Here is a 16,789-nt window from a genome sequence, read left to right on the forward strand (position 1 = left end):
GTCATTGGGATAGTCAAATCATTAACAAAATATTGATAAAGTGCTTCAGTTTTCCACTGATGTATGGTGGTTTAGAGACATGCATACAAAACAATATTATAAATTTACTTAAAATTATTGCAGTGTTTGCAGTGAGCTAGTAGGTAGAAGCATGGGAGGAATGTTTATAGTCAAAGAGCAAGTTTAAATCAAGACCTAAACAGAGAAATCGTCTAATGGTTGTTCAAGTAGAAATGTTTAAGTGTGGTGATTCATGAATGGTATACACAGAAATCAGTGCTGGTAATAGATAGCTAGAAAGTGCTGTTCACATCAAACAGTGATTACTATAAACCTCTAATTATGTGCTCTGGAGAGAGCCTTGTGCCTTTCCCACTGTAATTTCTAGTTCTTAAACTGGAACTCTATGACTTCAATTCAATCTCAATGGTTTCTTAGCTGTTAAATGTAGGCTTACCCATGAATAACCACTGATACAATCTGCTGTACCCTGCTGTACACAAGCAGAATTTGACAATAATAATGAGTCTCCTCTTTGATTTCAATGTGTAATAATGATGATTTGCAAAAAAAAAAAAAAAATACTGGCAGTTTGCTATAAAAATACTTGAGAGGATACCCTTGACTGAACCAAAGAGCTTAATATAAATTTAAACAATATTCATGCCCTAAGAAAACAGTCATTAACCTCATCCTAATTTTAGTACAATTCATATGTTTACAAAATACCTGGACACAATTTTGTGTTGAGTTTGGGAGAAAAAAAGAGGTAAAGGGGAACTCTGGAAAGGGAAGAGGAGCTGGTAAGGAAATATTCAGCTCTAAGTCCTGCTTAGTTTGCGGAGTAATAAGCCTCTTCATCATATTTATTAACCCAGAAACAGGGTTTTTTTTCTCTGTTAAGTAGCTATACATAGAAGATATTCACTTTTTGCAGCACTCAAATCATATACTCTGGTCAAGAATCAAAACGCCTCCACTTTGTATGGTTCCTCCTTTGCAAGTTTAGCCCAGCATCTGAAAATGCCATTTCTGGCTCAGCTTACCAGGCCCCATGTCACTAGTATCAGCCTAAGCAGGCAATGGAAGAAGCTACACTGTACCAAGAGAGCAGCTGTGTGTCAATAGTAGCAGTCAAAGTGGAAAGAAAGTGTTTCCTTCCCGTGTCACAGAATGGAAGAGGGGATACCTAAACCTGGTACAATTAATTGTGCTGCAAATGAAGTTCTAGAAAACTATTCATCTGAGGGCAATATTTCCTCACCAAGGGCCTCACACACCCACCTTTTAGGGAAAAAAGGACTGAAGGGCCAATTGCTGGAAAGATGGGCAGTGTGGGTGACTATCTCCCCTGTCATTAGCAGGCTTACTTTGCCTGCATATACCAGTCCCCAGAAATAAGTGACCACCTTCCCTTAATTTTTCTTGTACCTACATGTTTGCTAAATGATAGAGAGATCTAATGAACAAAGATAGCAATCCTGATCTCATAAGAGCTTGTCGTTTTTGTACCAGGCTTACCACAGTTCTCTAACAATTATGTACCTTTCTCACTGCATTTTTGGGGGGGTGGCATCTGGGCTTGGAGGATGGCTTTGTATTCATAAAAAAGGGTAGCACTTGTTATATTGTGTAAACTGCTTTCATAAAGTAATGTAAATTCCTTAAAAACTTGCATTACAACTAAAAGAGTGCTATTACTCTTCAAATGTAAAGATGATACCACTGTTTTTAATTATTAGAGGGTGGGTCAGAACTTAGCTATTCACATATTTTTTCCTTTATTTTTCTTTGTACCAAATATTTGTTAAACAACTGCTATTGCACAAGAAAGTATCAGAACCTGAGGTATAAACATAAATAAGACATCCTCTTTCACACATAGGTTTCCTTTATAAATTGTTTAGGGAATGTTAAAAATTCAGTCTGTCCACCAAATATGGTTTAACCCTACCTCTGACCAAGGTAACCAATAGTTACTGGCATCAAATTAATGGCCGTGGCTCTATGCCTACTAACTTTAGTATGGTCAATAGCAGAAAGAATAATTCTCAACCCTAAGTTCCCTCTACTTTAATAGCAGAGAAAATGGCTCATTAAATATTTTTAAATATTCAGCTGAAGAGTATCCCAGGCAACCTTCATCATCCATGAGTCACAAAGCAGCCCACACTGACCTCTTGTCATAGAAGTATCATTTTCCCACGTTATATTAAGGCTAATTTTCATATAGCCTCTGAATATCACTGGTGTGAAAAATGGATTAAATGAATTATTTCTTAAAATTCTATGTTTCTTGGTTTTAACCGAGCCATAAATCTTACTATTTCACCAACCTAACTCAGAAATATCCTTTAAGTAAAATAAAAGCTAGGAGAGTTATTCATTCAATTTTTAAAAGGCTGCTTAAACCAAACCAATGCAGTGTGCAAATATAGAACTTAATTAAAATACTATATATAAAATATTAACAGCTAGAGTTATTAACATTACATTAAATTCCCTTGAGCTAGGCCAACATAAAATGAGCTCTCTTTTCTTTCAATTTAGTAAAGGGCAAAACTTGGTGTAGTGAATGAGCTTTCGGTTTTATACTGTTTGTCTCAATTCACTAATCTAAAGTTGTAATCACATAAAAGTATTTTACCAGCTGCACATCACCAAGCATACTAACTTAATCTTTCCTTTGTATTCCCACAAAAATCTCATGTCTTATTTTCTTTCTTAATGTATAGAATACTGTATTAAGGCATCTCTCTCATCTTCCTATCCAGCATTGAACTTTCTAAATTAACACAGACATTCTCTGCTTTTGACCTTTTCCAATGAGGGTACAAATAGAACAGTTAATAAACTACTGGCAATTTGGAAGAATTTAAGAACTTAAACAGAAAAAAAGTGGATTTTATTCGGCCTAAGGATTCAGGCATTTATCCAATTCTTATTGTAATAGGTCGTCCAAGGAACTTGGGAAACTAGTTAGACCATATCACACTTAAGACTAGAATAAATTACCATTATGAAATGAATAATGGCTTGTTTTGTTTTCCTTCCTACATTCTTTTGCATTTATTAAAATTCTGTCACTGACCATGTATTTCTTCATATAGTTAGAAAATACCTCATTTCTTGGTGAATGAAATACAACTGATCTGAGGTATGGTAATTTTTTGTGTCTCTGAACTTCCAAAAGATGTCCAATTAATCTAATCAGTCATGTTTTATATTATTATGAAGTTTTGGGCACCTGGGTGGCTCAGCTGGTTAAGCATCTGACTCTTGATTTTGACTCCAGTCATGATCTTATGGTTGTGAAATTGAGTCCCACATCGCACTCAGTGAGGAGTCTGCTTGAGAGTCTTCCTCTCTTCCCCTCCTTTGGCTTACACTTACTTTCTCTATGTCTCTCAATAAATTGAAAAACAAATAAAAATAAATTATTATGAAGACTAACATGTACAAATACATACTCGAGAGTAATTTAAACATTTTATCCTAGGTGTATATTAAATCAAATGGTATCACCAGAAGTTAATATTTTAAAGCACAAGATTAGACCACGCTCCATTCCTCTTTTTAAGACTTCTCTTTGAAAGTTCTTAAGTAGCCAATCAACTGCTTCCTCTGGTAGAAACAGGCCAGAGGAAGTGAAAGGGCGGTACTCTATTGCTGTATTTCTGTATTCCCCTCAATGTACACTTCTCAGCTTAAATCAGAAAAAAAAAAATAGAGGAATCTATTTTCTGATGGAATCAGTATAATGCAGCAGGGAAATAAATTGTTGTCTACCCTCAATCATCTAAGATACTGGAGAGAACTGGTTAAAAAAAAAGAAAAAGAAAAGCCTAGATAGTACAGATAGGTAACTAATCTTCCCTGTGGAAAATTTCAGGGCAATGAAGAATGGAGGGAGACCAAGTTTCCAGAGAGGGATGAATCAGAAATAGTCTCTGAGATATCTGAGAATCAGAGCAATGGGTTCTGACCTTACTTCAACTTTCCACCCTTAACATTGGCTCCCTCCCAATTCCCATTCATTCCATTTCTTTATTTTATTGGGCTAAAACAGAGAAATTAATTGCAGGATGTCTATTACAATCTTTTTTATTGATAAGCAGGAAAACAAGACATGACTAAGAGTGAGATAGGACACAGTTCTGCTAAAGGGAAGCTGGAAGTACACAAGACACAAGGGAATCCATGAAAGGAGCACTCACCCCAGAACTGCAGCATAGCCTTCCTAAAGTAGGATGGTGATCACAGATTACTGGATCTGAAAGAAGCACTAAATGTTCTCTGGTCTGTGGTTCCCACATTTGGCTGATCATCAGCTGGAGAGCTTTGCAAAAATAAAGAACCCTAGATCCCATCACTGTTGACACCCCTTCACCAGGTCTGGGAGCCCGACAATACTGGGTCCTTCCCAATATGTTTCACAAAGGAAGAAATTCAGACCCGCAAAAAAAAAAAAAAATGCCTTGGCCAAGCTTATACTACCATTTAGTGTAAAACCCAGAGTGGGTGTGTGGCATATAAGTAAACAAGGAAGTACAGTGAAGGAAGGGAGGAGCGTGGTTAGGTCTCAACTCAGTTGTCTTCTATTATAAGAAGCTAATTTGATTTGTAAGTGAGAGGAACAATAAGAGCATGGGAGCACAAAGTGAAGAAAGTAAAAGAAATAATATAATATGTAATTGTATACATAAAATAAATTGCTTCTCTCTTTCCTTCTCTTTCTTCTCTCTGTCTCTCTTACTTTCTGGGTTTCCAAAAAATGCTATTTATTCTGCCTGGATGATCCTTGCCCCCACAAACCTAATGCCAGTCAATTCCCTAAGTCCCCTAATCCATTCTCAAATTTCAAAGTAAGTAAATGTTATTTCTCCAGGCCTTCCCTACAATGTCTTTTCCTTTCTCCAATTACACATGTGCACTCACACACACACACACACACACACACAGTCCTCTCCAGGAAGCCAAAGGAAAGAATTCCTATTGGCTAAATTCCAAACATGTTTCATTAGAAAGGAAAGCTATTTGTATTTGGAAGTCAACAGATTTTTGTCAATGTTCTTGAAATCCTTGAAATCTTAATCATTTTGAATTGATAAAAGTGTTTTAACACCACAGATCTATCTTGGATAAAAATTAAACTAAGGATTTTCTATGTGGATTGTTGGATTTTTCATATTTTGTATTTGCCACTTCAGGTACCTCCAATCATCCAATGATATAAGCAATAATTGGGAATACAAGAACCCTGCATTTTGTCACCTGCAAATTCAAGATAAAATTTCTTGCAAGATTTGGCACTTGATTATCCAATAAATGTTCATTTAAGAAGTGATTCCAGCAGCCATTTGAGGATTTGGGGTTCGATGCCCAACTATAGTGATTAAATAGCCTCTTCTGATTTGTATATGATGCGAAACAAATAACAATTTCTTTTACCCTAAAGACTGAAATGCAGGAAATCTTTAATATGTCTTGGTTTTAATTTCCTTGGTGAGGGGTGTAAGGAGTGGTCTAGTAGGTAAAGAGCATAGAAAAAATGAAAAATTACCTGACCGTCCATCTCTCTGGAAGTCCACATGATACCATTCTCCATCATTCACCTTCTTCTGTAGGGCTTTGATTTTTATTGTACCTGATCCCATGTCCAGGAGGAGGTAGAGATGGCCATCTAGCATCTCAATAGCAAAGAAGTCAACCTTTATCATCTGAGGGTTCTTGGCATCTTTTTGGTGTCTTGGCTTGCCATGGCTAAATAAAATGAGGCCATTTGGCTCTGTTGTGCGAAAATCAAATGATATGGAGCCTGTTTTCTTTGCATTCCATTTAGGCAAAGAGATGAAAGACTCTGGGGTTTCAAAGGTGATTGGGTCCAACGTTGCAACATTCTCACATTTAAATGCCACCACTCCATGAATCTTCATCTTAGGGTCTCCTTGCTTGGCAAGTCGAGATAATTCCAGCCTTACATCATTATTTTTATAAACAACCTGTGGGCAGAGGATAAAAGTGAGAAACCAGGCTCATATTTTAATATTTAGAACTTGTCTTCAGTTCACATAACTTGCAACACATGTTTGCAACACATGTATCATGATGTTTGGTGTATTTTTATATATAAGACCACTTTTTCAGCCAAATAAAATTCAAGTATTAACTCATTAAACAGTAACCATTCCAATCTAATTCCAATCAAATAATGTGTGTACATACACAAACTGTATGACTCAAATGATTTGAGTGAATTTGCATACAGTTTTCATTATTTCAAGCATGCATTGACTCAAACGTATAAAAGCCATTTGCTTTTGGGTTTGGTTATTATACTTTGTTTATTAAATATAAAAGTTTTCAGTTTTCCCACTACTAAAGTATTTTAAATTAGATATTTTGCATCACTGTTCCCCTAAAAATAGGATCCCATTTATGATATATAGAGCCACTATGTGTATAAACTCTGTAAGATAATCACAACAAATTGAAGTAGAAAACATCCTGAAATATCTAAGAAAAATCACAAAATAGAACTAACATGCAGAAGCTCCCTTTTCCCTTATGGCCTACATTAACAACTGCTTGAATAATGTTGGGTAACATTAGAACAGTGTTGATTCTAAATCTATTCAACCTGTATTACTTGTGTTCCATTTTACTTTAAAGTATGTATATTTTATACAACATGGAACAAAGTTTGTCTTGTATTCTAATTTCCCAAGGCATTTCATCCGACTTGGCTAGGTGGTTCTGACTGCTTGTTGATAGTCCTATGGCTTTTTGGACTCTAAACGGCACATTGAACACATCCACTGGCAGGGCTCACAGTATCATGCATCTGCTATCACATCATCTTAATAAAGTTGAAGCCATTCTGACATAAAGATAAAGAGAGATCCATACCCTGCCTTTATAAAATGCATACCATGCATAATTACATTTCCAAAATACATATGTCGTACTGATTTAAGAATAAATTAGCTCTCTGTCCAGATAACTATCTAAATTATTTTAAGAAGCCATTCAAAAATTCATAGCGGCCAACACTGACAGGTTCTAAATTCATTTAAATTTCTATAATAGAAAATTTTAACAAATGTTGAAGGAAAGGGAAAAGATCACCATAACAATGTGTGGAAATTATATGGCATAGAGATAGATAACAAAAAAAAAAACCACCTAGTCTCTTTTATGTTTTTATTTCTTTGGGATTTATTATATAAGCCCATGAAGCAGAGAAGTGAAGTTCAACATTTTGAACTACTCTTTAAAAAAGGAAAAAAACAATATCCTCAAAGAAATATTGATTTTATGAACAGATCCAAATGAGAGTGCAACAATATCATCACTAATTGTTAAGATGGTAGAGTATATAGATATTTTTGAAAGTTGAAACTATTAAACAAATTACAACTTTCAACCTAAATAAAAAAGATATATGAATAACTGTAAATGATTGAGAATCATATTAACTGGTCAATACAGCAGTTATTTCCTCCAAACCTATGGCAAAACGTAACCGAGCCAACAGTTAGTGCAGTTAGTGAATTTCATGATATGATTTATTAAAGGATATTTTATTTTTCAGAGTGATTAAGAGTGTAGGTTGTGGTATCAAACACTCTTGAGTTCAAATAGAGCTTTCCAGCACTATCATTACCTAACTGCATGATCTCTTCAAGCCTTATTTCTTCTCCCTTCTAGGGAGATAACACTTTACAGGACGGTTGTAATTATTAAAGAAAAAAAAATGTAAGTGAGAGAATCTACATAAAGGCAATTAATCCAATGCCAGGTACATTGTGAGATTTTCAAGAAGTATCAAATATATCAAACTGCATGAATAATAAATATCATCTCTTCATCATCATCTAGTAGACATGGAAATAACAAATTAATTCATTTTACGGAAAGGCTTAAAATTTAACACCCCCATGTGATTGGTATTTTATACCTGATTTGTGCCAACCAAAGAAGTCACATCTTTCCACTGCTACTCCGGGTGTTTCAGTTTACCTTTATCTTGAAGGAGGATTATTATAAATAATACCACATCCATTATTCTTTGAGCAAATGTGTATAACGGTTTAATAAGCATATACTGACAACAAGAGAAAAGAAAATGAACTTAAGCAATAACAAAAGGGAATTAGATTAATTCTTAAGTCTAGTATCTTGAAGAGAGGAAGAGCTATTAAGCCTAGGGTAAGTTGATTTAGGATTGTCTTTCTTTGGGGATCTTTAGAAGTGGAGAAAATGGTTTCCATGGATGAGTTTCCAAGTTTTATGGCTTCCCACTATGATTTTCAAGATACCCAAGCCTATATATTTTTTCAATTTCCTTGGAGATTTATATTTTATTATTTGGGCATTCCCTTCACAAAGACATCGATCAGGAATGAGTACAACATTTTCCGACCCAATTGATGTAGATGATCATGTTGACCTATGCTAACACGTTGCCGTGAAATAGAACCACTACAATAGAGTCAGGTGTTTCTGAGATGAGTAAGTAGTATAAGGCTTGTTATATTCCCTGAGGAGTCCAATATCAGCTACAAAAAGTTGACGGATTTGGGGTTAGGGCAATTCTAGCTAAGGATTTCAGTGAGTGATTTAAAATCTCATGAGTGAATTGGATGCCCTGGGGAAAAGGAGACTCAAGAAGATGGAGAAGAAAATTAGGGATTCCCTTGATCAGGTAATTTAGGGCTAGCCACGCACATACACTCTCCCTTCACACACAGCCCCGCAAATCAATCAATCAATCAATCAATCAATCTCCACCAGAATCTATGCTTTGTGCAGACACGATTCTTGCTTACTGTAGTCAAGCATCATGGTCAGAGTCTGGCACAAAGCAGAAACTCAATGAATATCTGCTGAGAATTGAATAAAATTCTTTATTCACTTCTTTTTTTACCTAGTCCCAGGTTATAGGCTATTATTAACAATATTTACAAATGTAGCTAAGTAAAGCAGAGTGTGGTACTGCAGACTAATCTCATGAGCTAGCTACTATATTTAGTCTATTTCTTTAGAAAAATGTAGAAACTTCTGTGCATGTTCAGTTATAAACGGCAAGCTGGCCTGTGTATTAGAAAACTTTACCTTCAAACTCATATTGCGGGGTTTAAATTACTTCTAGAATGAAAAAAACACCTGAGTTAAAATTCTCCAAAGGTAGAATCATTTTCCTAGAAGAACTACCTTGAGGAGAAGCACGATATATTTTTTTTTTCCTTCTCATTTTGTATTCTTTGAAAGGTAACTCCAGAAGACAGAAAAGCAATTTTGGAGAGGCAGGCTGATAGCTCTCACAACTATACCACTACTTCATCTGACCCAGATTTCATAATCACTCTACTTTTCAAGTTAGACTTACTCTTAAAGCGACCTGAATATAGTTCAATTACAACAATATGTACACAGCAAGCACACCAACTCTTCTAAAAATTCACATGTAAGCTATTTTTTTGCTTCTTTCTCAGCTAATATGATTCTCAATCAATTACAGTTATTCATATATCCTTTTTATTTAGGTAGAAAGTTGTAATTTGTTTAATAGTTTCAACTTTCAAAATCTCTATATACTCTACCATCTTAACAATTAGTGATGATATCATTGCACTCTCGTTTGGATCTGTTCATAAAATCAATATTTCTTTGAGGATATAGTTTTTTCCTTTTTTAGAGTAATTCACAATGTTGAATTTCACTTCTCTGCTTATATAATAAATAAATAATAAATCCCAAAGAAATAAAAACATAAAAGAGACTAGGTGGCTTTTTTTTGTTATCTATCTATATGCCATATAATTTCCACACATTGTTATGATGATCTTTCCCTTTCCTTCAACATTTGTTAAAAATCTTTTAAAAGTCCCTCAAACTTAAATATGCAAGCACAGGAACAATATGACTGTAGTTTTGTATTCCCAGGCTTGAAATTTGAGGTAGACAATCACTGAGTGTTTTATTTGATCTTCTTATTATTCCTAAAAAGCAGGGGAAATAAATAGGTTAAAAAGAAAAGTTTGAGAGTCTAGGTATAGACATGGCTTAATCACAAAGCTATTATCTAAGTCAACTTGCCTAACCTCTGTCTCAGGTTCTTAAATTCTAGAATATGTATATAAAGGAAAAGGATGTCATACCTATAAATCCTGAGCTTTCTCTCCCTTAAATCTTTTGTCTCCCAAAAGATCTTTTGGACAATCTTTTGTCTCCCAAATCTATGTGATTTGGGACAACGGTGAAAGACATTCTATTGTTCCTTCTCTTTGTCTGGCTTGTTCCAGTTGTGGTTTGATGTCAGGATATTGCTCTCTATTCTGAGATACGTTGAAGCACTAATCCGTTAGGTAAAGAGAACGTTCACGACATCTTTAGGCACATAGACATACATCAAGGATTATATCTTTCTAAGGTTTGTACAGATGGTATTAAAGAACTGATGGCTGATAGATAGAGCCCTTTCCACAGGAAGTGGGAGTGTGTGAAATAAGCACATCAGTAGGAAAGCATTTGCTACTCAAATAATGACTATTTTGTTGTTATAAATAAATGTTTCAGCTTAGACATTTTCATGAAGCTCTTGAATTAATTAGCATGCATTGATCAAAGCTTTTCATACCTCAGCTGTGAGCATCTGCAGGGTGATGAAAAGGACACCAAACTTAAAGGCAAGGAGTGATGCCGGGATCTAGACTCGGTTGTGACCTGAGAACATGAATGACTTATTCTAATCTGAGTCTTGGTTCTCTTCTATTCTTGGGAATAATAAAAAGTAAGTGCTAGGTATGAATCCAGTTTTCACAATTTCAAAGAGAAATGCAGCTCCCTCCCTTGCAATCCTGTGACTTTGTCCAAGTCCTTCAACCTCACAGGGGCTCAGTTTTCTCTGTAAGGTGGAGTAATAACATCTACTACATGAGGGTTATTGTAAAAAAAATAAAATAAAAAAGATATTTCAATGAAAGTGGTAACAATAGGGTCTGGCACAGAGTAAGGGTCCAGGTGAATATCAGCTGCTCATGTTAGTGTTGTTATCATAAATAATAACATTATTGTTCTGAGAGGAACTGAATGCAGCTGTAACAAAGGCAACAGTTAGCATGGCACATAGTAGATGACTGTTCAATGTTTTAAAGTAATTAACAGGGCTGCAACCAGCAGGATCAGAGAGATCACAGCAGCCTGGGGCTTCTTTTAGTGTCTTGACATTCATATTGCAGGTTGAAGACTTTCTAGATAGCTGAGGTTTCTTAACCACGGCGCATAGGAAGCTAGTGAGCCTGGGGCTTTTACTTTCACTCATGAGAGAACTTCCGTGGCATCTGACATCAACAAAAACCACCACTACCACCACCACAAGAATCAGCTAAGATTTATTGAGTGTTTATTTTCTGTCAGACCCTGTTATAAGAAATTTATATGTTTTATGTATTTGCTCCTGACAAGTGTCCTAGAAAATAGAAAACATTATCCTATTTTATTAGTAAATATGTGACAGCACAGAGCTCAGTGAATGTCTTCTATCGTGACCATGTCAAATACTGTGAATAGCTAATGATATTATAACTTCAAATTCTGTGTTTGTCTCAGCAGGAGATTTCACTTACAGTTTTTTTTTAAGATTTTATTTATTTATTCATGAGAGACACACAGAGAGAGGCAGAGACACAGGCGGAGGGAGAAGCAGGCTCCATGCAGGGAGCCCGACGTGGGACTCGATCCCGCGTCTCCAGGATCACGCCCTGGGCCGAAGGCAGGCACTAAACCGCTGGGCCACCGGGGCTGCCCCACTTAGAGTTTTCATTTAGAATTTCATTTGTACTTTTTGATAGCAGTTGCTAAATAAGAGATTCACAATTAAACAGTTTACCACCATGCAAAAGGATGGCCTTGCTATGAGTTACATGGATTATTACAAAAACAGTATCTTTCCTTCTCTTTGTCTTTCTTAAAATATTTCTAAATGTGGACACCTGGGAGGCCTTTGGCTCAGGTCATGATCCCAGGGTCCTGGGATCAAGTCCCACACCAGACTCCCTGCAAGGAGCCTGCTTCTCCCTCTGCTTCTGTCTCTGTCTCTCTCTTTGTGTGTATGTCTCATGAATAAATAAAAAAAATAAATATAAATCTTAAAATAAATAAATAAAATATTTCTAAATGAATCAAATAGCACAACTGAGCAAGAGAGTGTTTTCGTGTGCCTGTTGATTAAAATGTCTCTTCAAATCCAGTTTAAGTAATGGGGCTTATTCTTGTTTCTAGAACTCTAATGTAGTTTTTCAATAGGTATGCCTTTTGGATATATATAATATTAGGATATGCATAATAAAATATTAGAATTAAGATATTAGAATAAACTAGTTTAAGTTCTCATTAATACTTGTTATTAATACTTGTTATTGGTGTATTTATCTGAAATGTGTAAACTATATGTGAATACACACACACATAGCTTATACATTACCTAATATAAATGTGTTTATATATAATATGTCAAGCCTGCTAAAATTGACATTGAGAAAAGATACACATGTATATTAGAATACATACTATATCTCTAGATGGATAAGTAGATAACACATATGTATATATACCACATACACACCAAAATACAAGCATACATATACTAAAAGCATTTAATAATTTCAGAAATTAAAAAGTTCTTGGCTAAAACACAAGATGGTCTAACTCAGTTGGAATAAAAAATGTCTTGGCCTACAAACAAATATCAGCACTTATAAGGTTGGCTCACACCAAAGGAAGGGCTGCAGCTGGAAAAAAAATACATATATATATAATTTTAAAAAGTAGAAAATTAAACAGAGTTTCTTTACTGTTCCTGCTACCATGAAAGGACAATTTTAAGAGCACAATAGAAACAAAAGTAGCCACTTAAAAAAAAAAAATGTGGCACTCATCATTGTCCTATCTTCCACTCAAGGTCAAGTTGCCAGAGCTGTGCACTTTCTTATACTGAGAGCCGAGCACAAATGTGAGGTGAAAAAAAAAAGTTGTTGAACTTAACTGACTAAATGACTAACAGGATTTTAGCTTCCTAAGCACATCACACACCACTGACGTTTTCATCTATAATCTGAATATGTCTACTTGAGGCAAGTGTGCATCCAGTTGCAGGGATTCACATGCTGCGTGTGAGTCAGAGAAGGGGTGGCAGGTAGGAAATGCACAAGCCTTGGTCAGAGTAGCCCAATGCCACCTTAAAAACAATACCCAGAATTCAGAAAATTTGATTTGAAAGAGAGTTATATAAGGAATTTTGTAAGATAAAAATGTTTTGTTTCATTTTGTTTGGGGGGGCAGCAGAGTCGGTGAGTTTTTCCCCCATAATCTAATTCTATTCAGAGATTATGTGTAGATAATATTTTCATATAAATTGCAACTTTCCCCACACCTAAATGAAGAAACTAACTAGGGAATGTAAAAACAGACTACATCAACATCACTTCTCTGTAAAGGCATGTGACTTATTAATTTCAAACCAAAAATTAGTTGAAATTTGAAAAGGACAAAAAATGATAATATTTTATTTAAGCCATGCACAGAGGGAAATCTTTTTGCTTAATTCCAATTAAACATGATCAACTACATCTTATTCATGAAAAGAAGGAAAATCAAAAGAAGACACCCTCTTGCTTTGCCCTTCCTTCATTCCATCAGTGAAGTGCCTAAAGTTATTTAGACAACCTTGATGCCATCTGTACAAGTCGGCCGTGGGAGCAAAAAGGCTGTGCTGTCCCAGGATTAACAACTCAATTTAATGAAGCTTTCAGTGGCATCTGGGTGTGTGGCAACTTGAGTTCCACTAAATAGGAATGTCTATTTCTCTCAAATTAAATATTCAGTAATTCAGCAATGCCCGTGGGCGAAAAAAATAGAAAAGTGAACCACTATTTCAGTTACCATAAGAGTTGATGGGTCAATTTTTGAAAAGTAAAAGCAAACACTAGGTCACTCTTCCTTATTTTCAGATGAGGAAACTGAGGCACAGAGCAGTTCAGGGACTTTCTCAGTTGGCATCAAGCTCTGATCATGAACAAGTATCAAGGAATTCAGTGTTCAGTGTTTTTTGTTTTTTGTTTTTGTTTTTTTTTTTTTTGACTGTTCGGAAACAGATGGAACAATGAACTGTCTCTAGCACAGGCGTGCAATAGGAGACGCCCTAGAGCAATTACAAATGAAGAGCAGCCGTCTTTTCAGCAACATGGCAGAAAGGGAACCATAACTGATTTAAAGGCAATTCTATCTTTAAAACTGTGATAGCTTCACAATAAGCTGACACTCAAATATAAAAATAAAAGTCCCGAAGGGAAAAAATCTTGCAGTTATTTCCCCCACTAATGGCATTTACAAAGACACAGAAAAAGTTAACTAGAAACAATAAACCTGCAATGTTTACTGCTATTTTGCAACTAAGTGATGAAGATATTTTCAGCATCAGTCTTTCATGATCTTGCAGAATGTGACACGCCATAAATTAGGGTTTAAAGCTTCTATTCCAAGCTGGCAGATGCTGCTAATAAGGACAATGCATGTCTGCTTTATCCCAAAACTTTTTAAATCCTCTACTAGTCTCAATGAGGGACAAGAGGCCGCTTTATTTTTTTTTATAAGGGAGCCTATATTATCATGAAACAAGAATGAATCTTTGAATTGATCATAACAAAATAGTGGCAGCAAATGTTATGTCTGGATTAACCAATTCTTTTGCATCCCCAGCCTCATAAGCTCTGCAAAGCTTCCCTATCATCTAATTTTACATTTTTCTAAAGGGGTAGCTATATATAAAGGTATATTATATACCATCTAGTATATGTATGTCCATAGAATGCACGGATATATATGCGCGTATATGTGTATATAATATACACATATATAAAATGCCATATACTTTGTTGATTTACCTGTTGATTACCTGTTGATTTACCATGACATGCTATATGTTGGTTGCATATGCCGAAGTTTTCATTCTACTTTCACTTTAAAATAATTTTTTTTTTTTTTAGATTTTATTTGTTCACTCATGAGAGACATACAGAGAGAAAGAGGCAGAGACACAGGCAGAGGGAGAAGCAGGCTCCATGCAGGGAGCCTGATGTGGGACTCGATCCTGGGACTCCAGGATCATGCCCTGGGCTGAAGGCTGGGCTAAAAAGCTGAGCCACCTGGGCCTCCCCACTTTTTGATTGTGTTCATCACTTTTTAGTTTAGAAAGGGCACCTGGGTGGGTCAGTCAGTTGAGCATCTGCCTTTGGCTCAGGTCATGATCTCGGGGTCCTGGGACTGAATCCTGCGTTGGGTTCCTTACTCAGCTGGAAGTCTGCTTTTCCCTCTTCTGCTGTTGCCCCTGCTTGTGCTCACTTACTTTGTCTCAAATAAGTAAAATTCTTAAAAAAAAAAAGTCCTCCCCCAAGAAAGAGTTGATAAACATATTGTTATATACAATGTTTATTACTTAATTTTATAGGTGCTTGTGTAACTGTAATCTTTTTGAAAACATTTTATCTTCTCTTTGAAGGTGAAAATCCAAATTGAGTCCTCCTACCCAGAGAGATCCTTATTTGAGCCAGCACATTTTTTGAACAACTTCTCTTTTTTCTACTGATTTGTAAGGAGTACCACATTTTAAAATTCTGATATATACTGTACAAGGTTCTGCTTCTGAGCATTCTATTGTTTTCTTTCTCTCTCTTTCTTTCTTTCCTTCTTTCTTTCTTTCTTTCTTTCTTTCTTTCATCCAGTTCCATTTCATTTAATTATATTTCTATAGTGTGTTCTAATATATGTTAGGTCTCTCCTACTAAGCTATTTACATTAATGATTCTAATTATGTTTGTACATTGCATCATATAGTTTTGTTTTCTGCATAGATAAGATAAATATATATAACAGAACTATTGTAGTTGCTCTGATTTAGCTTTGCAAAATGTAGCCAGCTAAAGCTGGTGGCAAATTATTTATTTAAACTCATTTAAAGAGGTTTATTTTTTTATTTTATTTTATTTATTTATTTATTTATTTTAGAGAGAGAGAGCAGGAGAGAGGGGGAGAGGGAGAGAGAGAATCTCAAGCAGACTCCATGCTCAGCACAGAGCCCAACATGGGGCTCCATCTTATGACCCTGAGATCATGACTTGAGTCAAAATCAAGAAGTAGATGCTTAACCACTGAGCCACCCACGTGCCCTAAAGAAACTTCTGAATAGCAAAAGGAAATTATATCTCTCTTATAAATACATCCCTGTGATAATTATTTGTAAAGTTATCATCTATAAGTGATTATAATAATTTTGATTTTAACACATCAGAGAATCTGGCCTCATGCCAGAAAATTGTATTATTTGTTGGAAGATAGATGTAAAACTATAAAGAAAAATAAAATTAGGGGGAAATGCAATTATAAGCACACTAATTCTATTGTAATAATCACAAGCCCTAGTAGAGTGTCTTGCAGTAAAATGCTAGGAGTGGGTGGCCAATCACTAGCATTTGGAGGTGATTTGGAGGCCAGGCTGAATGATTCTCAGGGCGGGAGAAAACCAAGTGCGCTCCACTTTAATGTGGCTCTCTTCAAGAGGTTAGGCCACTTGCCTGAGGACACACAGATAGTGTCCAGCTAGTAAGCAGTGGAGAGACAGAATCTGAACGCCTTCTTCAGACCTGGGAATAGATTGTATAATTTTTTGTTTGTTTTCTTTCCATGGGGCTGTTTTTATGATAACTAGGTTCCCTTCAGCAGTAAAAGCCTT

General features: G+C 35.6%; 1 protein-coding gene across 44 annotated transcripts in view; it reads right to left on the reverse strand.

The window, feature by feature from the left end:
• The window catches only part of NRXN1 (neurexin 1), a 1,110,734-nt gene that overhangs the window by 623,245 nt on the left and 470,700 nt on the right, over positions 1–16,789 (reverse strand). For all 44 annotated transcript variants that reach the window (XM_072741157.1, XM_025992633.2, XM_025992632.2 and 41 more), the window contains one exon: positions 5,564–6,002. In XM_072741157.1, the coding sequence (XP_072597258.1) occupies positions 5,564–6,002 (439 nt within the window). The remainder of the gene's footprint in view (positions 1–5,563; positions 6,003–16,789) is intronic.

The sequence above is a fragment of the Vulpes vulpes genome, chromosome 16 (assembly GCF_048418805.1).
Source record: "Vulpes vulpes isolate BD-2025 chromosome 16, VulVul3, whole genome shotgun sequence".
In the NCBI taxonomy this organism is placed as follows: domain Eukaryota; kingdom Metazoa; phylum Chordata; class Mammalia; order Carnivora; family Canidae; genus Vulpes; species Vulpes vulpes.